The sequence below is a fragment of the Ochotona princeps genome, chromosome 30, assembly GCF_030435755.1.
Source record: "Ochotona princeps isolate mOchPri1 chromosome 30, mOchPri1.hap1, whole genome shotgun sequence".
Classification (NCBI taxonomy): domain Eukaryota; kingdom Metazoa; phylum Chordata; class Mammalia; order Lagomorpha; family Ochotonidae; genus Ochotona; species Ochotona princeps.
In genome coordinates, this window is record NC_080861.1 from 6,576,495 (window position 1) to 6,600,409 (window position 23,915).

At 52.4% G+C, this 23,915-nt stretch overlaps 1 protein-coding gene across 1 annotated transcript in view; it reads right to left on the minus strand.

The window, feature by feature from the left end:
- RFTN1 (raftlin, lipid raft linker 1) overlaps nt 1-23,400 on the minus strand; it is a 173,319-nt gene extending 149,919 nt beyond the window's left edge. Inside the window, exons 1-2 of the mRNA XM_004588381.2 lie at nt 23,036-23,400; nt 5,771-5,923 (exon numbers count right to left, since the gene is read on the minus strand). Coding sequence (XP_004588438.2) covers nt 5,771-5,915 — 145 coding nt within the window. The 5' untranslated portion in view covers nt 5,916-5,923; nt 23,036-23,400. The remainder of the gene's footprint in view (nt 1-5,770; nt 5,924-23,035) is intronic.
- Nucleotides 23,401-23,915: the final 515 nt, after the last annotated feature.

Genomic DNA, 23,915 nt, shown 5'->3' on the forward strand with positions numbered 1-23,915 from the left:
GCGGCTTGGCTGTGGACAAGTGAGCCCAAACGCTCACTGCTGGTCCAAGCAATTTCTATGTGGCCCAGGGAAGGTTCGAGCACCTGACGTGTAGTCCCCATGCCATCCACCCAGGTGTCCAGCGACTTGCCCCTCCACCAGGTCCCCACCAGGTGCTTCCTATTCTCTCTTAGCCCCACCCACTCTGGTCCCCATTGCCATGGGGTCCATCTCACCCTGTCTGGCAACTGCACTGGCTCCCAAATGCTCCCCCCTCACCCAGTTTTGTTCCTTCCTTGATTCTTCATTCTAAATCCAGAAAGTTCTTTCCTAAAATGCACATTTAATCCTGTCACCCACCTTTGGAGCCCACACTGCAAATATGGCAAGCTGTATGCAGCTCAGCTTGAGGGGAGTGTGGCCTTGGGGGAGATGCAAATGCGAATGCCAGGAGCAGATGACCTCTAAGTCTTGGTCCTTCCCACAGGTTAGCCCTTGACCTGCAAAGACGACCTTCTGTGACCAGCTTTTTGCCTGGCTAACTCCATATCCACCTGCAGATCTCATGCCTTCTCTGATGCACATCCCTCCGACAAGACTGGGAGTGACCAGCACTCATCATTCCAACGGCAAGTACCGGATGACTGTAAGATGCTACAGTCATCTAGAGTAACAGATTCGGCCAGTGCCGGGGCCTGCGCTGTGCCTCCCGGTGGAAGTGCTACCCCCCAGGACATGCATCTGTTTGGAGTAAGGAAGTAATTAAGCTCAGATCTGGTCTCAGGGGGATCGTCCTTACAAAACGCAACACAACAGCACTCTCTAGCTTTCCTGCCCCCTTCATCCCACCTAATGATACTATGCAAAGCTTGCCACTGGCACACCAGGACTAGAGCTGTCCCCCACTCCCAGAACCCACCCTTGCTGACTCCCTGACTTCCAGGAACGCCTCCTGGATGGGTCACCCCACAGCCTTCAGGATGTAGCACTTGGTGAACGCTGACATGCAGTCAACATTTCCAGTATCAATGAAGCATCCTCCTATGTGTGTATGAGCCCAGAGCAAGCATGCATGGTACAGGAGCACATTATCCTGAATTAGAAGCAGATTCCAACTTGGAACCAAGCTTGCCTCCCTTGAACAGGAAACAGGTCACTTCCATGGATGTGCAAGTTCTGCGTAGCCTAATCAACACTTGAAATGTGACCTAGCAAGGAAGGAACTGGAGTGTTTAAATTTTAATTAACGATCACATCTCATAGGCATAGGTTGGTGGCACCTGACCTGGACAGAGTGTTCAAACAGTGCCCAAGCCCCAGGCACTGTTGGCTTGTGGTACCAAGCCAATAGTGCCCAGCACTGAACATAAAATAGAGCTGATTCTCACAGCAGACACAGGTAGCACAAGGTGACATCACAGCAGCCTGGCACTGAGACACTGGCAAAACGTACACTTCAAAGGGATAATGTGATTCTTGACGGGCCTCCCCCTGCGACCAATCCCATCAGAGGGCAGGTTCAGCCCTGGGTGACCAAACTTAATTGGAAATTTAAGAGCTGCTCCAAGTGCCCGGAATGGAGACTTCTGGCAGCTTATGGGCCTCCCTGGGAGGTTCCTGATGCTTTTTGTTTTTTACTCTGGCAAGCTTACAAGTGAGACCACGTGCTTCCAGTAACATTCAGGATGGCATCAAGCTTCACGTACCAGACAAAACTGCTCACTCTGATGCCGATGTTTTCAGAAGCGCATGTGGTCATCTTCAAGCCTATGTCATCAGGTGGACGTGACCCAATAACTTTCCTCTGATTATGTTTGCTTATACATCAGATAAGCATCTTCTCTAAGTATATTTAAGGGGCCTGCACTGTGGTACAGTGGGTTAAGTTAGGGCCTCTGATACTGGCCTTTCAAGTAAACAAAAAGATCTTTGAAAATTACTAAAATGTACTTATTTACTTGAAAGTCAGAGGAGGAGGGGGAGAGACAGAACAAGAGAGAAATGTTCCATCTGCTGGCTCACTCCCCCAGAGACTCCAGCTGCCAGCTCTGGGCCCAGCCAGGTGTCAGGAGCTCCACCTGCCTCTCCCAGGTGAGTGTCACAGGCCCAAACACCCTTCACTGCTTTCCCAGGCACATCAACAGGGAGTTGGATTGGAAGTAAAGCAACCCAGACATGAACAGGTGCCCACTTGGAATGTTGGTGATATAAAATTATCCATTCATTTTTCAATAAAGCTGAAAAAGAAAAAAAACTTGAGTTCAGGAGTTGAAATCCCAGCACAGAAAGTGACACGCAGTATTAGCTGCCTTCTGGAGCAACGAAACATGACCCCATTGGAACCACTGGGCATAACCTAGAGAGGCTACCTGGGAGACCAGCTGGCAGTCATACCATCTACTTTCGGGTGTCCCAGGATCCCGCTGTTTGGGACAGGTCTTTTCAGCCAGGTTTGGGCAAGGAAGATGAACAGAAAGGCACACAAGGTTTGCACTTTGCCCTGAAGGAAGACACCGAGGTTTCAGAGGTGATGTAATCAAAGTGCCATAAAGCCGAGATCGACAAACTGCAGGCATGCAGCAGACAGTAGTTTTAATAAGGCAATTGTCAGAAAAGACCATTCCAGCAGGGTGGGGTCACAGCAAGCAGGGAGGGACAGGGGCCTGGGGCAGCAGGCAACGCTACAGCCATGGTCCCTAGGACCCCAGGAGGCTGCCAGACAGAGCAACCAACTCAAGGCTGAGCAACAGAGAGCTCTGGGCGCCAGCCAGAACCCTGCTTCATTTCTCCAGGGGAACCGCTCAGGAGCTGAGCAGGATCGAACGTTTGCTCTACGCAAACAGGTCCTGTCTTGAGGGCAATGTGGCAATTTATCAACAGTCCTGACATTCACATCCCTCAACTCAGCAATTCCAGAGGAAATAATCAGAAATGTGCAGAGATTTATGTACAACATTGCTTATCACAACATTATTTATAATAGCCCACAGCCCGAAATAACTTAAATGTTCAATAAAAGGGGACCGCTGGATAAATTACGGTCCACCAAGTGATTAAATCATATACAGCCATTAAATCAGGCTTTCAGAGCACACAGACAAGCAGGCCGTAGGCTGGAGCCCAGCAAGTCACAGGAAAGCAGCAACAAACACACGTGTGGGTTATTCGTCCAACAACTACTCCCCAATGGTTTACTAAGTGCCAGGCACTGTTTGGGCACTGAGGGTACAGGTGAGACTCAAACAGAATCCCTGCACTTACAGGAAGGGAGGCTGCCTAATTTAGGATTTTTAAAAAATTGTTTATTGGAAGGACAAATCTAAAGAGAGAAGCAGAGACAGAGCAAAAGATCTTCTATCCACTGGTTCACTCCTCAAATGGCCACATAGCCTGAGCTGAGCCAATCCAAAGCAAGGAGCCAGGGAACTCCTCTGGGTCTCCCACATGGGTACAGGTCCAAAAGCTTTAGTCTGTCTTCCACTGCTTTCTCAGGCCACAAGCAGGGAGCTGGGTGGGAAGTAGAGTAGCAGGGACACAAACAAGTGCCCACGAACCAGTTGCTGGCACTTGAAGGCAGAAGACCAGCCAACTGGACCATATGCCACCCCCAAGGTAGGCTACCTTTTAATGAAGGAAGGAAGACAGCTGCAATGAGCAACATCATGCGGCACCTTACAGGGCAGAAAGTGCTCTGGAGAACATTCAGAAAGGAAAGAGCTGGGGAGCCGGGAGCTGGCAAGGCAGGGGTGGCAGAAAACTTAAATATGTGGTCAGGGAAAGCTTCAGAAAGCAGAGACTTCGAGCGATGAGCCAAGGAGCTCCCTGGCGAGGATGCTCAAGCAGAAGTCTGGGGTAGCAGATGCTGAGAAACAGCAAGGCTGAAGTACCAGACCATGAAAGGCAAATGGTGGGAGAGCGGGTGAGAACAGCGCCACTCCTGGCCACGTGGAAGCAGACACAAAAAGGCCAGGGACGTGTTTCCCTGTGGTGCTCACATGTCCCCCTTACAGCCAGGAAGCTGACGGTGATTCAGCACAGTGCTGACACGCTGCGTGTATGTTGCTGCCTCTGGAGCACAGAGAGCCAGAGAACAAGGGAGGAAGGGGGAAACCCAAGTGTGTGTGTGTGTGTGTGTGTGTGTGTGTGTTCAGAACTCTACAACCAGCACCATCGCTCTTCTCAGCAACAACAGACACATCCTCACAATGCAAAACTACCCAAGAGGAAGGAGGACCACCCAACAGATGCCACTCAACACCTCCTCCTGCTTCCAATCCATCCTTTTCCCAAAACACACTTTGGAGTTTTCCACGGTCATTCTGCAACACCCAGCGTGCCATAGGGACCCAAGTAATCATGGAACACATCAAAGCCAGGCGTGAATCCTCGCACCAAACAATTAGGGCTGTGTGATCCGTGTCAGAGTATATCCAATGAGGAAGAGACCTGATATGGAAGATGCTGGGGCCTTGATGGCTTGGCACCCTGCAGACCTCCAGCTGTCCACCTCTCAGGGCTAGCAGCAGGTGGATCCTCAGCTCAGGGAGAGTGGCTGCAAAGACAACAGCCTCGGGACAAAGTGGAGAAGCAAACAAAAATGAGGAAGATGAAAACAGTGAGGATAATGAGGGAGACACCAGCAGCCCCTCCCATGTACCAGCCACGGTGTCCAGGACTTCACAACCCCCCAGGAGGTGGACCAGCACCTGCTCACTTCACAGAAGGAGATGCCACAGGCTGAGCGGCCCGGGGATAGTCCCAGCGACTCGCGAGCAGAGCCAGCCACCACCCATGAACACAGGGGCTTCCCCAAGTGCATTCTCCTCTCTGCTCACTGAAGCTGCAGATCAAGCAGTCTGAAGATGACCCAGTGACCCAGTGCCCACTCAGCACTCTCATCCCGCCGGGAGAGGAGGCAGAATGCACTCTTCCTCTTGCAAAACCACATGCCACAGCTTTTCCAACCAAGGGTTACAACCTACCAAGCTCCTCTTTGCATGGCATGAGTCCTCTCTCCCTCTCACATCAGGCAGGCACAAAGCACCAAGAAGTCAAGGAGGGTTCCACAACCTGTCCAGCAACAGTCCAACACGCAGCTGCACACAGCAGGGCATTTCAGCCAGTGCTCTGGCTAATCCAGATGAAGATCACTGCTCACCAGCCACCCCATGACCTGTCCCCTGAGATGTTGGACACTACACATGGCAGATGACCAGGACATCCCATCTGGCTCAGAAGGGCAAGGCCAAGAATAAGCCCAGAAAGAAAAGCCCTCCTGAAAGACAGTTGGACAGTGGGTAGGCACTGCTGGATGGCAGGTGCACACAAGGAGATAGGGCAAACCGCCTCTTTCCACCGGGTTCACTACCAACAGTCTGCAGGCATGTTGGCTTGAGGGCCCCTTTCAACTCAATCAGTGGCCTGCTGGACTCAGACACGGCTCTGCTCAGTGATCATTCAGTCTGTAATTGATATGCACTCTGCTTATGCTCATAGCGTATAGTATGCTAGTGCAGTACACACACACAAGACGCAATGAGCAGGGGTCAGCATTCTCATCTCATCAGCACCTATCACTTCTTAGACTCAGGGCCTTCAAACTGCTCTCATGGCCACTTGAGTTTGTCACTGTCCTTTAAAGACCCAGGGGCCACAGCAAAGTCTGGATTCATGCAGGCATCCCCTGTACACTGGCCCACTCTGCAGCAGCTTCCCCCAGCCTCCACCCCAGCCATCTGTCCACCCAGGGCATGCGGGGAGGTGGAAGGGGGCACGGAAGGTCCACACTCACCGGCGCTGAGCGTGGTGAACTCCAGGAAGCGGTACTCGTAGGACACGTCAATCTTGGTTTCCACCTGCGGCCTCTTCAGGGTGGAGTAGATATTTCCAGGCCGCTTCTCATCGCGCTTCTCCAGCTTGTTCAGTCCGCACCCCATCACGGCAGCTGCCCCCCAGAAGGACAAAACGGAAGAGCATGAAGCTAGGTTCTGCAATTTGCCACCGCAGCAAGCAGAGGCCCACTGGGCATAAAGGCAGCACATGTCCACCTCAGCACCCATGCCAGCCTGTATCACCCAGCCCTCACCAGGACGCTTGCCTGGCACCCACAGCATGCCTATTTATGTACTTTTAGGTCCCCATGAGAGCACATTAGAACCATTTACATAATGTGTACGCATGGTTTTTAAAAAATGGGACTTTGGGGCCAGCAATGTGGCTTAACAGGTTAAAGCTCTGCCTGCAATGCCAATATCCCCAATGGGCACCAGTGTGCGATCCAGCTCCTCCACTTCCCATCCAGCTCCCTGCTAAAGCAAAGACACCCAAATCCTTGGGCCCCTGCACCCACAGCAAGGCCCTGAAGAAGCTCCAGGTCCTGGCTTTGGACCAGCCCAGCTCCAGCTGCTGTAGTCATTTGGGGAGTAAACCAGCAGATGGAAGATCTGCGTGTGTGTGTGTGTCCCCTTCTCTCTCTAAACCTGCTTTTTAAGTAGAAACAAATCAACCTTTTATAAAAGTTTGTTCTCAAGGCAACCCAAGCCCGTCAGTAAAGAGTAAGGGGTATTCCTTCCTCCAGAATTAGTAAGGAGTAGAAAGAAATTTCCAAACCCAAGCGACTTCTCAACATCATTACTTATAGTAGGGACCATGCGTTCATGAATCGCCTGTGAGACGCCACGACGGTGTCTTGATAGGCCTCATCTAACAGCCCCCCTCCTTTCCTTCTTTCTCAGCCCCAACCACAGGAAATAGCAGTCCTCTGCCACTCAGTCATTCCAGGCCCAAATGAGAACCGACCGCATGCTAACAGCAGAGCCAGAGGCACTGCAGCAGTCACGTATCGGAGCAGAGCTCTGCGGCTGCAGTGTGCAGAGAATACAGAAATGTCAGCTTCAGGTGCATCTTCAGGTGGGCTCCCCGTCCAGTCCTGACCAGCACTGGGGAGGCAGTCCTCTGCACCCCGGGCAGAGCAACATCCAAGGGCCTAAACAGCAGCAACAGAAGTTTCCTTGAGGGTCGTCAGCCTGACCACTCCCCACTCCGCCCTGGGCACCCCAGTGTTGCTATCGCAACACGGTAGACACATATATTAACTGGCTGAGGGTATCACGTGCACAGCAACTTGGTGGTCGCTTCCTTCCAGAGAGATGAACTTCCCTTTGCTCAGTGCACTCCCTCAGGAGCAGCAGCGAGGGCACAGGGGGGCGGGGCAGAGGGAGGAGATGGGTGGTGCCAGGACAGCCAGGCTGTGCTCCACAGTCATTGTAAGACGAGTCTGAAAGAACAGAGGAACAGGAAGGCTTCCCTTTGCCTTCATCAGCAAGCATTAATGTCCAAAGGGTCAGAGCGGATGTGATTTATGTGCAATCTGCATGGCCTGATGACTTGTAAAACACACCGTGGCTCTGCACAGAGAGGAGCTGAGAGGCACACAGGCTGAGCGGGCACCTGCTGGGGCAGACAGAACACACGACGAATGCACGGTGAGACCCCTGAGTGCTGGGACCAGGCAACCCCGGAGGACAGGCACACAAGGATGGCCACCCAAACAGGCATGCCAGCAGGCCAACAGGGCACTGAGACCTCGCCCTGAGCATTCCCTGCACGCCCGTTCCGGGTACCGGGCACCGGCAGGGACAGTCACCCAGCGTGGGCTTCACCTTATGGGAGAGTAAGGGAGACCGTCACATTATAAGCCAGGATGGGCAAGCGGCAGAGCACTGGAGGCGGGCTGGGCTGCCCAGGTGGGGCACAGGACTGTACACAGCTACAGAGAGCAGACAGCAGGGGCAGGAAGCCCGAGGTGGGAAAGGCAAGTGCAGGCAGGAGCAAGGGGGGACAGTCAGAGGGCCAGGGCACCCACCAGGGGCCTCTGTGACAAGTGGAAGACAGGCAGCCCTGAAGAAGGCACCTGCCACCACTAGGAGTAAGAACAGAACTCAAGCCCCCACTTAAGACTTGGGATCCGCCCTTTTGAAAGAAGTTTTTGAGAGGCAGATTTCCACTCTGCATTTATGCAAATGCTAGCACGGAGGTTCGTGCCTTTGAAGTCGTAACTGTCCTTCCCACAGCATCAAGTGTGAAAGTCTCATGCACTCCGGTAGGATGGGCTCCTGGCAGCCACCAGCACTCAAGGACAACCCACCTTTGTCTGAAGCTTTGTACCCGATGCTTACAGTTTTAACTGTGCCAAGGGCCATCGCTGGCCACCACGCCCTTAGTGTGTTATCTGCCCCGACTGCTCCCCAGTGGCACACCTGTGCGCCTTTTGCTTTCTCCCAGCACCCCTCCACCTGTCCCCAGTCTGTCCAAACAGAAAAGATGACCACAGCTTCCCCCATTTCAGGGCAGTCCCGATTCAGCTCACAGGACAGCAAACTCGCCTCCACAGAAAAGAAAGACTAGAGGACGGGGCAGTATCCCTCCCCCAGCTCATGCAGTGTTTCCTTGGCCTTGCTGCTGAGGGTAAAAAGTTCCCCAACAGTGAACTTTCAAGGGGGCTGGAGGGGAGTTAGGGAAGACAGAGGCCTTAGAGAGCAGAGGCAAGAGTAGTTACAAACATGCAGTTTCTCTTGAGGATGTAAGCATTCGTGTGTCTGGGGTAAATGCGGAGCAAGCAAGGGGATGCTGGGCAAGGTGCTGGTCGCAGGTCCACAACTCCTGGAGCATCCTTTCGTAAGGAACCTGTGCTAACATTTACAGGCATCTGCTCAGAGGCCCCCATGCCCTCCTCTCTGGTCCATCCAACTCCAGCTCTGCCCTAGCAGCCTGCAAGGGCGCATGGCATGGGCACCCAGCACAACACATACTGATGCCATGTGTGAGTTCACCGGCAGGATCAGCTGTGGCTGCCAAGTGCACAGGAGTTGTTTCTTTCTTTTCCTACCTTGGTCTTTAAGGCACACAACCCTGTGACCCCCTGGACAGATCTGGAAGGTATCAAGTTACCAAGAAAAACTTCCCTGAAGGTTTTCACAGTAAAGGGCATTCTCCAAACGGGTGAAATAGCAGGGAAACAGACAAAAAAAGATGCACCGTGCCCAAGCACAAACTGGCAGAGTCCTTTATTTATGGGCCCTGGGTTGATAGGAGGTGGCAGTTCCTCATCCCTGGGTACTGGGACGTGTGGAAAGTCATGAGTGATTTCCCCCTTTGTCTCTCCCCTTCCTCCAGAAATAACAAGAAATAACAAGAAATAACAAATTTGGAAGCAATGAGTACACTCAATTTTCCCTAAACCTTGATCCTTCCCACCCTGATCCACCATGTAATCATTCTAAAAAATAAATTTTGTAAAAAAAAAATTTTTTTAATTTCTATTTTTGTTTTTGAAATGATTCCTAAAGCTGCCCTTTTGTTTAAAAAGCACTCCAAAAACTACTTCAAGGGGACCATTTTTAAAAAAGATTTATTCGTTCATTTGAAGGGAATGAGAGGAGAGAGACAAAGACAGATCCCCCACTCACTGGTTCACCCACCAAATGCTCACAAAACCCCATAAAACCCATTCTGGTCTCCCATACTCAGTGTGCTTGGGCCAGCACCTGCCGGCCTGCCATGCACATCTGCAGGAAGCCAGATCGGAAGCAGAGTAGCTGGGACTCAAACCAATGCCCTGATACAGAACACACACGTGCAGGTGGTAGCCTAACCCGCTGCACCACGATGCCTGACCCCACAGGCTGGCTTCTTAAAAGACAATTTTTCAGCTAGAGTTTACATAAGCCTCGGCTTAAAGGTTCGTTTTTACTATCCATTAACATGCACGCAATAATGGGGTACTAAATGTGATTATATTTCTCAATACAAATTAGTTTCATTAAGTGGGATCTCTCAGGTCCCACACTTGCCACTAATCCAAAACAGCCGCGAAGCTAATTACAACAAGTGCCAACAGCTCATGCCAGGCAGCCAGAGTCGAGGCAATCACAGGCAGGATGTTGGAGCAGCTGGCAAACTCATGCTTTATTTCTACAATCAAATTCCATATTTGAAGATTTGAGCTTGTTTATTACATCATGCAGTCACCCAAAGAGCAGATGACCCAAGTTAACAATCTCCCCATGCGTCTTGTCCATCCAGAAACCTCCATGGAAACTTGAAAATTCAACTGATTCAAACGGTGCGAAATGTCGACATTCTGCTAACAAAGCTGGAAAAAGTGAAAGCCAACTAAAACTCACCTGCTGAAAGTGTTTCTTAAGGTCCCAGAGAGGTAGCCTAGTGTCTAAATCCTCGCCTTGCATGTGCTGGGATCCCAAATGGGTGCCAATTCACATCCTGGCTGCTCTGCTTCCCATCTAGCTCCCTGCTTGTGGCCTGGGAAAGCAGTCGAAGAAACCTCAAAGCTTTGGGACCCTGCACCCATGTGGGAGACCCTGAAGAAGCTCCTGGCTCCTGGCTTCAGATCAGCTGAATTCCAGCTGTTGCAGCCACTTGGGGAGTGACCCAGCAGATGGAAGATCTTTCTCTGCGTCTCTTTCTCTCTCTAAATCTGACTTTTCAATAAAAAGAAATAAATGGCAAGTATAAAGAACAACACTGGCATTTCTGTGTGGTGCCACTTCTTTAAAGGGTCTGTGTGTACTGGTATACAGAGTGCACGTTCCTGGGCAGGTGTTGTACGCAGCAGCTGAAGTTGCCACTTGGCGTATCTGCACACCATATTGGAACACCAGTTTGAGTCCCACCCACTCATCTTCTAAACCCACTTCCTGCTAACATACCTGAAAAAGTATAGATGATGGCTCAAGTGGCTTGGGCTCTGTCACCCACGTGGTAGACCCAGATGGACCCGGCTGTGGTCTGGTCCAGGCCTTCTGACTTTTGTAAGCACCGAGGAATGAGCCAGCAAACAAAACACTGTCAATCTCTCTCTCTCTCTCTCTCTCTCTCTCTCTCTCTCTCTCACACACACACACACACACACACACCTCTCTCACTCTCTCTCTCTCTCTTTGCCTTTTAAGTAGACAAAAATAAATAAACATGTTTAAGATTCTAAAACTTACATTCTTGTCCAGATCGGCAGAAGATAAACCACATGTTAACAGAACATTTCTTAGTCACGAGCTTACAGGTGGTGTCTTCAAGTACTGCATTTATTTGCCTAGTTAAAAACAGTACATAGGGGGCAGCTTTGGCACACAGTGGGAAACACTGCCTCCTGTGACACCAGCATCCAATTCCAGCTCCGACACAGCTCCCTGCTCATGGTGAAAGGTGGCCCAAGTGGCTGGGCTCCTGTTACATGGGAGACCTGCAAGAAGCTCTTGGTTCCTGAGCTCAGCCTAACGCAGCCCCAGCCATTGTAGCCACCTGAGGAGTAAACCAGTGGATGGAAGATCTCTCTCTCTCTCTCTCTCTCTCTCTCTCTCTCTTTCCATCTAGTTTTTTCTCCCCTTCTCTCTGTAACTCTTTCAAATAAATAAATTTTGCAAAATCAATAAGGAATCCGGTATACAGTCTCTGCCATCACACTCTGGCGAGGTGCCCTCCCAGAGGGACAAAGCCAACCGAGGTAGCCTATGGGAAATGACAGAAATGCAGCAGTGCGACCCACAAACAGGTCGGAGGAAACCTGTGGCGTCTGCCTTATTCTCTTGGGGACAGCCAGCTGCCACAGGTTACTGTGCCCACAGGGAAGCAGACCTCCAGCCCCATCAACACCCTGGTTTCTACCTTGGGAGTGTCATGAGTCAGAACTGCACAGCAAAGTCACATGGCACAGCCGGAAACAAAACGACACCCACTTATGGTTGTTGGCCTGCAAGCTGTGGGGCAACCTGGTTGTGGGCTGAGGAGCTGATTTACACTCCTTAAGCTGAGCACTCAGGAATAGGGCCTACAGCAGTAACACCTGGCCTTTGCAGACTCATTGGCGTCCTATTGTCCTGTAAATGGGCTTGGGGGAAAGAGGATATAATATGGTAATAAAGAGGCTTAGGGGCAGATGGCTCAGAGCACTTCTAACACCATCATGGCCTCTGTGTGTTGGTGCTTTTCGGTCGGACATTCACCGTGCTTACTATACCGGCTCAGCTAGCCGCGACAAATGGCGCCATAACGTGGGGCACAGCGCAAAGGACGTCCGAGGGACCCCTGGAACTACGAAGGTAAGGAATTAAGGAATTTTGAATTAAGAATTTGGAATTTGGGAATTTTGCAGGGCATAACTGATTTAATCCCCAGACCCTCTCCCTGTGCTAGAGCACGAGGGACATTCTGAGGGACCCCTGGAACTCTGGAGGGGCAAATTAATCTCATCCCCAGACCTTCTCCCCGTTCAGGGGCACGAGGGACAATCTGAGGGACCCCGGAAATCTGGAGGCAAGTTTAGGATTTAACTCTAGAGGGACATAATTAATTTCATCCCCAGACCTTCTCCCTGTCTTGGGGCACAAGGGACAATCTGAGGGACCCCGGAAATCTAGAGGCAGGTTTAGAAATTTTTACAGGGGCATAAGTAAAATTTATCATGGGGCAAGAACTCGCTAAAGTGCAGGTAATTAAAGGAATCAGAGATCTGCTCCAGTCACAAGGCACCAACACTAAGCTTAAGGCCTCACAGAGTTTTTTAAATTCTAAACTGTCTGCGACGTATTCCCATGGTTGGCTCTCATTGTAGTCACCTTCCTCCTCTGGCACTTGGCAAAAAGTACTTTGCCATCCCCTCAAGCAGTGGGGCAACCCCGCCATAAAAAATGGTCCATTAGAAGGAGGAGAGAGCTGCAAACCAGGGTAAAAAAGAAGGAACCCCAACCCAGACAAAGTTGGGAGAAAGTGCGCAAAGAAGATTCGCAGTCCTCTTCTGAGGAGGATGAAGAGGAAAAGGATGGAAAAAACGAAAATGGTCCCAGGTGGATTCCTGAGAGGCTTGTCCGGCAAGCTGCTGCTGCTGAGTGTTGTGAAAGTTCGGGTACTGGCCAAGATGATGGCATTTCAATCGGAAGATCGATGGGACAAGCAAACAACGCCTCTGAAGTGAATGACACCGAGTTCCAGTACACCCTGACAGCATGCTGGAATGGCAGGTGCGATTCTGCTATTATCCTGCAGCTGCCCTGAATCCTACCTGTGACTGTTGGGACTGAGGGAGAGACCTTTGTTAGCCTGATAAAGAATAAAAGAGACTTTGGCATAACGGCGACCATCGTAGCCAGTACATCAGCAGCCGCCGCCACCAGCTACCGTGGTGACAGTGAACAAGGTTGCGGAACAGACTGCCAGAGTTGCGCACAACAGGACTTTACTGATGAACATGAACGGGTGGGCATGCTTGCGTTGTAACTGCGGGTTGATTTGTTGTCAGAGGAACAGCAGATGCTGTGAGATTTGGCCTAGACCTCTTGTACCCCATTGTATGCCTTTTTGTGTGTATCATCTATGCAAGTGCAAAATGTTTTCCCAAGCCCTGGTACTGCTGTCTGCTCATTGCTACAGAGCTAAGTTACTCCTAAGATCTTGGCCTCTTGTCTCCCATTGTGCCTTTTATGTATGTTTCACCTGTGAAGTGCTTTGTTTTCTCAAGCCCGGGAACTGCTGTTTGCTCATTGCTACTGAGCTGATATTCACTCCTAGCCTTGGAACAGGGTTACCAGCTTCCCCAAGTATGGTTTGAGCAGCTGCAGCAGACAAGGCGTTGAATGGCAGCCAGTGATGGGTAAGATGGACCGGAACGGACCAACCTAAGACAGGGTCTCCGTCATGCTACGGAGATTCCCGATGACGGGTAAGGCTGATAACCTGAGAGTCCACAACCTAAGACAGGCGCATTCAATTCTGCTTTAATACAGAAGGGGGAATATGTTGTGGGCTGAAGAGTTGATTTACATTCCTTAAGCTGAGCACTCAGGAATAGGGCCTACAGCAGTAGCACCTGGCCTTTGCAGACTCATTGGCGTCCTATTGTCCTGTAAATGGGCTTGGGGGAAAGAGGATATAATATGGTAATAAAGAGGCTTAGGGGCAGATGGCTCAGAGCACTTCTAACACCATCATGGTCTCCATGTGTTGGTGCTTTTTGCTCTCGGGTGCCGCGACAACCTGGTCCATACCCTCAGATACTTAATCTGGTAGTATATGCTGCAAGGGTTTCTCCTAAAAGAGAAGCAGCCTGGCAGGGTGCTGGAGCAGATGCCAGAGCTGCCAGGCTTTGGGGTCATTTGTTTTACACAACAGAAGATGGGAGCAGTGCTTACCCCACACAAAGAAAATGCCAGCTTCCTGCTGCCACCCCAGCTCCACACCCTAAGGCATGTCAGCCAGGGGGATGTGGCCCAGAGCACGTTTCTGGTGGTCCTGGCCACAACCACCTCCTTGGCCTCACTGAACAACTGGCTACTCCAAGGGGGTTCTCGGGGCAGCATCTGCATACCCAGAAGCTTGCTAGAAATGCAGACTCCCAGGCCCCAACTCCCGGCCTGCTGGAGCAGAATCACCATTGTCACAGGAAACAACTCCTTGAAACTCAGCTCACAGAGAAGCCCAAGGAGGAGCCCTGGGTGAGATGCTGGCAGTCCACGGGTGGGGTGGGCAGCCTGAGCCACTGAATGTCTTACATGCCCCCAGTGACCAACATACCTGGAGCCAGCCAGGCTTTCCCCCCACCCCACCCCCAACACTCTGCAATCGTCTGGCAGCTGGGTTCCAAGCAGGTTTCTGCAAAGTCTCATCCAGGGCTGAGAGCCATAGCGTGGAACCAACTCCTGGGTCCCCCACCCCCAAGGGATCTGTCTACCTCAGATGCCCCCTTCTCAGGCTCCCAGGCTCCTTTGTCAATGTCACACACACACACACACACACACCACCCCTACATTTCCATCCCAGCCTCCTCCAGTCTCACTTCCCTAAAATTCTTTTAATTGCAAAGCACTTCAAACATATGGAGAGAGAGAGAATGAGACATCTCCGTGCCTGCCACCTGGATTTGACAAATGCTTGCATTTTACCTTATTTGCTTCACACTTGCAAGTTTCTGGCAGAAATAAAACTGCTCAGACACAGCCCCCATGCCCTTCCCTCTCTCCCCACCTTCCCAAGCCCTCGCATTACAACCTGCACTTCAGGCCCAGGATAATCCACCCTAGGGATTATTAACAACTATTCCATTCACAGTGTACCTCTTTGGGGGGGGGGGGCGGGGAGGAATCGTTTACCTAGCAGAGTAAGGTCCAAGTATCTTAATATTTATGTATACCCTACAATTGAATAGTCTTTTGAAAACACACATACATCAAAAAAGTGCCAAACACCTTGGGCTTCCCGCCCCGCCCCCCCCCCCCCCGTGGGGGTGTCTCAGCCTAGGATTGAGGAACTGAAATTTGTGCCCAGGGGGCAGTGGGCTGGGGACACCCATTTGGTGCAGCACAGTAATGGACGAGCCTCCGTTCCAGCCCTGGCTCTGATCCCTGCTGCTGCTGAGAACCCTGGAAAGCAGCAGCTGATAGCTCAAGGCCCTCAAGAGCTGGAGTCCCCACCCACCCGCGGGAAATCAGGGTTGAGTCCTCACTCCCAGCTTTGGCCCAGTCCAACCCTGGCTATTGTGGGTACTTATTTGAGGAGTGAACTAGGAGATGGAAGATCTGCTTCTGTCTTTCAAGTAAAAATAAGTTCTGTTTCATTTTACATGCATCCCATCCCAAGGTCACCTACTGCAGCCAACAGCTCCGGCTCCCTCCCCTGCCTGTCTGAGCAGTACCCAGCTGACAATTCCAAGGGCTGCTGCAGCATTCCCAGAACTACCCCAAAAGCAGTCCTGTACCCGAAAAGCACCCAACACCCTGCCCACTAGCCTGGGCTTCCTCCTGCCCCTTTTCTGTGGATAGTACCCCTGCCAAGGTTTAACATCCCAGCTCACACCTGAGGCACCAGCCTTCCCCTTGCCCCTGTGCTCCTGCCCAAAACTGGCCTTCTGCCCAGTGCTGGGAGTGGGGAGGGCTGCTGCAACTCTTCACTCCCCACTCCAAGACAGCTCCCACTCTGCAGGACCATCCAAGGGCTGCCTAAAATCCACTTCCCCCGCATCTCTAGTGAATTCCCATCAGCACCCTCAGCCCGACTAGCCATCTTACATCACAGGAGGGCCTGGGGAGCACTCAGACCCGACATCCAACATAGAGACCTCAGCCTCACACCAAACCCCCTCCCGCCCAGTCCTGTCTAGCCTTAGAGTCACATCGGACAACCTGTGCCCATCACTGCTACTTCCAGTAACTCTCCTTTCCCAACAGTCCCCACCCTTCCATCCTAACCCCACTGCTGGCTGGGGTCCTCCGGAGAAACAGAACCAATGGAGGAGGGTGTAAACACACGTGTGAGATAGAGGGGTGTATGTGTGTGTGTACACACCTATACAGGTAAACAGGGCAGAAAGAGGTAAGAGGAATTTCTATTTGAAGGAACTGCAGGGGCTAGAGACCTTTGGAAAAGCTGATTTCAGTCTTGGGTCCAAAAGTGGTCTAGAGTCAGTTCTTCCTCAGGAAGCCTTGGGGTATTTTCTCTCTCTCTTTTGCAAAAGATTTATTTATCCAACTGCAAGGCAGAATTACAGAGGGAGAGCAAGCAAGAAAACAGACAGAGAGAACTTCATCTTCTGGTTTACTCCCCAAATGGCAGCAACGGCCAAGGCTGCCAAAGCCAGGAGCCAGGAGCTTCTTCTGGGTCTCCCATGTGGTTGCAAGGGTCCAAGTGTTTGAGCTGCTCTCTGCTGCTTTCCAGGCCATCTGAGGGGAGCTGGATCAGAAGTGGAGCAGCCAGGACATGAACCAGCACCCATAAAAAATGCCAGCATGTGCTGCTGGAAAATTAGCCAGTTGAGCTATTGTGCTGGCTCTAAGTTCATATCCTTAACAGCGCATCACCAGGGCTGGATGCACAGGCTGGGGACCACACTGTCTGAGTCCAAATCCTGGTGCTCCTACTGGCTTGTTCTGTGACTTCACTTGTCTTATCTGTACAATGGGCCCAGATGCAGGGCATGTCGTTTCGTAGGATGAGGACTACATAAGACCCAGTGACTGTCTGTCTGCTGGGGCTCAGCAGAGCTCAGCACATACCAACAGCGGTGAAAGAGCACACCTCACCTGTGGGGCTATGCTCCACAAACCCTGTGAATGCCCGGAACTACAGAGAGGACAGAACCCCAGAAAGTACATACAGTGTTTTCTGCCAATGCTATATATACACATCTACGATGAAGTTCAGTTCATAAATCTGGCACAAAATATTAGTCCAACAGCAAAGTACCAGAAGCTGGCCCACCCCATCACCCGCTGTACCCCAGGGGCATCACTGCCCACCCCATCACCCGCTGCACCCCAGGGCACCACAGCCCACCCCATCACCCTCTGCTCCCCAGGGGCAGGTCGTGCCCAGGAAAATACCAAGGTATGTCCTCCATCACAGCCTTGGCAGGGAGCCACAGCCACAGCCCGTGACCTGATGTCTGAGCACTTTGGTTCTGGGCCGCTGAGAGGGATTTTTCTTCCTGAATTCAGCCCAGGAAGGGAGTAAGTCACACAAATGCACATTGAAAAGTTGAACAGGATTGGGATCTGGAGAGTAAAGCATTAGCCGGGCTCAAGCAGCGGCTGTCGCGTGCCTGCCACGCCGAGCCTTCATGAGCAAGCACCTTGATAAAACACACCATGAGAATCATGAAAGGCCCTTTGCAAGCCCCGGAGAGAAAGAGAAAACGTAAATGTGTGTCAAAACTCGAGTGTGAAGGGGAGCAAAGATCACACGTACTCAACCTTGGCAAGGTAAACCTCAAAGCAATGTCTGGCTAAATTTATCCCTCTGTCAGTGAGAACCAGCCTACAGCCGAGCCAGTCAGGCGGCAATTCTCAACCCGAAGGAGAAAAAAACTGCTACTAGGGCAGCACCACCAACCTGGACGTCCAGCCAGGAGCAGAAGGCCCAGGTCTGGCTGCAGGTGCCATCCAGTTCCAGAGCCACCAGCCACGCGGGACTCTGGACCACTTAACTTGTGGCCAGGAAGTCAGTTCCACATTGCACTTAACATCAGTTCATTCACATTTGCATGTCAAAAACACAGGGAACTCCTGGGTCTACCACTGACCCACCCAGCTACAGACGCTCATCAAAGGGCAGGCGGCAGCTTTCCCCTTCCTTCAATTGTAATTAGAATCCTAATCAATCATATCCTAAACTAATGATACCCTAATCAATTATTAATACATCGGTTGATATTAACCACTAGTTAATTAAATGAAGAATATCCTGAATCTGTAATATCCTAAATTGATAATAATGCTAATCAACATCTTGATATATTATTTAATAAGTAATAATTATTAGAAATAATCTATGTTTTTTGAATTTTATTTGAAACACAGAATGACCGAGAAAGAGGAAGAGAGAGATCTTTCATTCACAGGTTCACTCCCCAGATGGACAAATGGCTGGGGCTGGGTCAGACTGAAGTCATGAACCTAGAACTCCAGCCCAATCGCTCAAGCAGATGGCAGGGCCCAGGAAAGGGGGCCACTGCTTTCTCAGGCACATTAGCAGGGAGGTGGATCCAAACCGAGCAGCCAGAACTGTCATTGGTGAAATATCAGCACTACAAGCAGAAGCTTAACACACAGAAAACCAGTACTCCTGCCTAGGCCCCCAGGCAGCCAAATGAGGAAGACCGAAAGAACAACCAGACACCACATAACACGATCCTGGCGTGTCATTTCCCGGAATATGAACCCCGAGGATCCAGTGTGCGCCTCCACGACATACACCACGGCTCCACGGACTTGGAAATCTGTGCTCGTGCACAGATCCCGACAGCCTCATCGCGCAAGGCCTCAGAAACACGAGAGCAAGAACGCAGGCCGAGTTAACCTCGCTAGGCTCCGCTTTCCTCAAGGCTCAAGGGCAGCTAACGTCAGCGCTCGCCTCTCACGAGGATGACACTCAGATTGCACCATGCCAGGTGCCCAGCAGGGTCTGCAAAGAGCGAGCACTTGGCACGGTAGCTGCAATGATTATTCTGTCAGTCACAAAAAGAAACCCAGCAGCTGAAAACACAGCGCGTGTACATGACCGTCTGCAAAGTTTCTCCTCGGCCCACACGCCAGCAACCTGTGACTCGGCTTCTAGAGAAACACTTCTGGGTGTGACGTCACAGCACCCACTGTCCACCTCCAGAGGGGCGATCACCTAAACCGAATCAGTCCAGAATTCCTGGCGCCCATGTTGATGCCACCCCTAACCTGTGGCAGGCACTGTACGAGGCTTCAGGAGAAAAGGTCGTCCCCACACCGTGTCCTGCCACGTGCCCCCCTATGATGAGGCCGTCCCCACACCGTGTCCTGCCACATGCCCCCCCATGAAGAGGCCATCCCCACACCGTGTCCTGCCACGTGCCCTCCCAGAAGAGGCCAGCCAGCACAGGGACACTCAGATGACATGCAACAATTTCATACCGAGGTGCCACACGGCAGCAGGGCACACTTCCTACTTGGACCAGCCATGATGGTTTAAAAGGACCTGAAGAGGCAGGCTCGCCTTCTTCTCCAGACCACAACGAGGGAGGTGGACAAGCCCACGATTCTCTCTCCGAGGCCAAACCCCTCGCACGGGAGAGCAAACACTGCCCTTACAACAGTCAGCTGTCCCGGCTGGTGAAATCCAAGGGGAAACCTCGACCAAGTTCACGCCCACAAGGCCAACAGGCCAGAAATCCCCAAGGGAGCTTCCAAGCAGAAGTTGGGTAGCATTCTGCAGGACTGGGGGTTATTTTTCTTCTTTTAGAAGGTACTCCATCAGTGTTCCTTCATAAGCAAGAATATATTCCCCTGTGGGATCCCCTTCTCCGAAGATCTCTAAAAATAAAACATTCATCTGACTGCGTGCGACAGCTGAAGTTTAAACCATTTACTGGAAGAGTCAGAACTTCCTCCAGCCTTCCACCCGTGACACGCAACCTGCCCCTGGCTGTGCCAGCTAGGCCCGGGGTCTGGTCACTCCGACCTCAGAGGACCAGTGTGGTCAAGCCTCACTACTTCTCACCAGGAAACAGGGAAACAGGACTGTTGTCCCTGGACTTTCACAGTTGGTAATCTTTGCTGGTGAGAGCATAACACGGTGGGAGCGGACTGGGAAGAAGTCTGGCCATTTCTTTGAAGATTTGCATGTGTCACCTCTCCATCCTCCAGCGATTCACTCCACAACAAATGAAAACATGTGCCCCCAGGAAGACGTGTACACAAACACTCCTAGCAGCTTTACTCACAATAACCCCAAAATGGGAATAACCCATGTGTTCTTCTATGGGGTAATAGCCAGGGGTCTTCTTCATGGATTTCAGAAACGTTTCTACGCCAAAATCAGCTTCTGTCTTAACTCCACAGACCTTCGGAAGTACCCTTGCATTAAGCTGTGTCATAGACATGGCCCTGAAGATGACTCAGCAATAAGGCCGAGTATTTGATATCTACACTATGAATCCCAAAAACACAGTGAGCTTTCTGCAAATTTACATTTCTAAGACGTTCAAGCACAGGTTACACACAGGATGACCAACGGACCAACTGGGGAATCGGAACCGGAAGCAACAGGCAATAGGGAGGAGGGGACTGCCTGGGCTGCTGATCATGCTCTCTGTACAGGAAACAGGGGCACACAGGTGCATGCGTCTGTCAAAACATTATGCAAATGACACTCTCACGACCGGTGCATTTCACTATCTGTATATAAAATTAATCTTAAGAAAAAAAAAACCATGGCCACATATTGAGCTCTAACAAAACATGTGCTGAAATGTTCAGCAGGGTGCTGGATCAGTGTATAAAATTTACTTTAAAAACCTGTAAACTAAGCTGGACTGATGGACAGTGGGATTGGCAGGTAGAAGCGTGAGAAAGCCAATAAGGACAGGTGGTGATCCAGAGCCTGGGTCTGGGCAGTCACGTGGTCACTGCTCCTGCAGCTTTTCTGCATGAGGGCATGCGGGCACTGCAGACTAAACCACTCAGCTGCAACACTAGTCTCCCATATCAGAGCATCGGTTGGAGTTCCAGCCGCTCCGCTTCCAATCTGGCTCCTTGCTAATGGGCTTGAGAAAGCAGTGAAGGATGGCCCAAAGTGCCTGGGCCCCTGCAACTCACGTGAAAGGACCTTCTGCCTCTGGGCTCCTAGATTTAGCCGGACCCTGCCCTGGCCATTGCAATCATTCAATCATTTGGGGAGAGGAGGTATGAACCAGCAGATGGAAGAGGGTGTGTGTGTGTATGTGTGTGTGTGTAACTGTCTCCTTCAATAACTAAATAAATCCTTAAAAACAGAAAAAGGAAAATGGGGTAGGAGAGGGTAGAGCCGCAGCGCCCTCCCCTTGCCCGACCATGTCAAAAACTCAGGAAGGCACCCCCGCCCACCAAGCCATGGGGCCACGCAGTTTCAATTCTGCCTTGGACTGAAGGCTGGACAAGCCAAGCAGCTTTACAGGAACTCACATCACTCACGCCAAAGATTTTCTGCCCGTTTCCCTACAGACAAAGCAGTTCCTTGAATGTAAGCCAAAAATTCCCGCTCAAGAGGGAGAAAGGACTCACTGACTCGTATTCCCAATGTATTCTCTTTCAATTCCTGCACCACGTTTATTAGCTAGCTGCACAACGCTCCACTTCCATTTTGCCCCCACGTCCGTGCAGCCAAAAAACAAACAAAGGAAAACCAAGCCAGCCACACTTGATAGACAACTGCAGCCAGGGACTGACATCCTGGCTGCGGGGCCAGAAGCCCCCACCGAGGGCTAGAGGATGCAGTGCGCTGGTTGAGGTTAAAGTGATTTCATGAGGTTAGCGCGCAGGCACCAAAGAGCTCCCAACAGCTTGTTGCTTAAGCCCGCTGTGGGGTTTGGTGACATCTGGGGTCACTTGAACTTGGTCGGAATTCAGCTACTCAGAGGTAGCAATTAGGAATGTGGCGGCCGGGGGCACTTGGGGGAACACAGCGGCCCTGCCCCCAGTTTCTCACGTTACAGGCGGCTTCCTTCCCCGTCGGGTTCCACTCTTATCCTGGGATGACACGCGAGGGCAGGCGCTCAAGACGCCCGTCTGCCCAGCATATGAGGGCAGACAAACCCACTCAGAACAGGCGGCCACTCGCGGACATTTCTACCAGATTTTTTATTTAAATGGGGAAAAAAAACACTTTGTTTTTTCCTAAGCTCCCTCTACCCCCAAAAAACCAAACTCGCTGACACCACCCAGCGCCCCTGGAGACCAAACATAAGCACACACGGGTGAGCGGAGCAGCAGGGTACGCGCCCTGGTCTTGGGCCAGCCTTGGCCTCCCGAGCGAGCGTTCCTCCTGACCAAACACAGCCAACTCCTAGGTGAAGGGCAGCGCGTGCGGGGCCTCTGAGTCTCCCGAAATAGATATCGTGCTCCTTCACCCAGCCACCCACCTAGCCTGGCGTCCCTTGAGTCTGGCAAAGTGGACTAAGACGACGGAAGGAGGAAAAAAATCGCTTACCGACGCGGAGCCCCTACTTCCCACGCCAAGGGACCCGGGTCTCTTCCCCCTAGAGCGCGCGGCCCGTCTGCGCCCGCCCACCACGCACCCCAGCCCCGAAGCAAACTCCGGCCGGGCGCACGCCCCACCTGGCCCACTGCGGCAACATGGGTCCTGGGACCAGCTCCCGCCTCATCTTCGACGAGGACCCAGGCAGCGGCGTGTCCCGGACCCACCTGTAGCCTCCAAGCTCCCCCTCCGCGTCCTTCCTAGATGCCCTGAGCCGCAGAGCTCACGGCCCAGAGGCTGCTCCGAAAAACCTCTTTCTACACAGGACCAGGGATTTTCTCCACACACACACATACACACACCCCAAAGTTGACCCAAGACCCCCAGCGTCTACACATCGGGCCCTTCCCTGACCAGGGCTGGAGGAAGGATGCAGCTCCGGGGCCCCAGCACAGGTCACCTGCAGGGAGGCGCCACGCGGGCTCGACCTCTCGAGCCAAGCGCCCGGGCAGTGAGGCTAAAAGGAGGGCTCAGCGTCTGCCAGCACCCCAAGCTCCGTCGCTCTGTCACCTACCGTTCGGGACTGGCCGTGGAGAAGGCGCGGGCACGGGTTCCCCAAGACTGTGCGCGGCGTCCCGGGAGCAAACTTTGCGCCGCGTCCGGGCTGCGGCGCCGGAGGGCGTGGGCGGCGGGGCGGGGCGGGGAGGCGGCGCGCCCGCGTCTGTCCCTCCCGTGAGCGGTGTGTCGGTCCCGGCCCGGAGCCCGCGGCGGCCGCGTTCCCGCTCGCTGCGCCCCGCGCCCGGCGCGCTCCGGCTCCAGCCCCGCCGCGCCCCCGCCGCCGCGCGCCCGCTACACTTCCTCTTCCTCTGAACTCATGGGCGAAATATGCGGCGCGGCGTCTTCGGAGGGCAGCCGCGTGGCGGCCGCGGCAGCCCTGGCCCTCTCGGCATCCCGCGCCCACGCCGAGACGCGAGCAAGCCGGGAGTGGGAAGTGCACCGAGCCTCCCTCCTTACGCCCAGCTAACCTAGGGTTTGCGCGGCCGGGAAAAGGCGTGCAGCCTGGGGTTCCCCCGAGGGTGGATGCAGGCCGGGCGGCTGCCGTCCAGGTGATGATGACTTGCGGAGTAGAGGGACAGTGTGAGAGAGGACTGGTCTTCGCCCTGTTCTACAGGTGGCAGCCTCCCGGGCATCGTGAGCGCAGCCTGAGGTAGTTCTTTGGAGTAAGTGATCCTCTTGACACCCTCTTGGACCTACTTCAGACACTCGTACCTGCTAAGTTGAGGCCAGCCAGGGGGGAAAATCATACAAATCCAGACTGCGTTAGTGAATTGAAAGAAGGTGGACTTTCTCTTTTGGAGCTGTTTAAACATGGTCACATTGTAGGGTTAAGAGGACCAAACGGGCAGCCAGCTTCGGCACCTGCTGGCCATGGGACCAGGAAGGGTTGGTGAAGC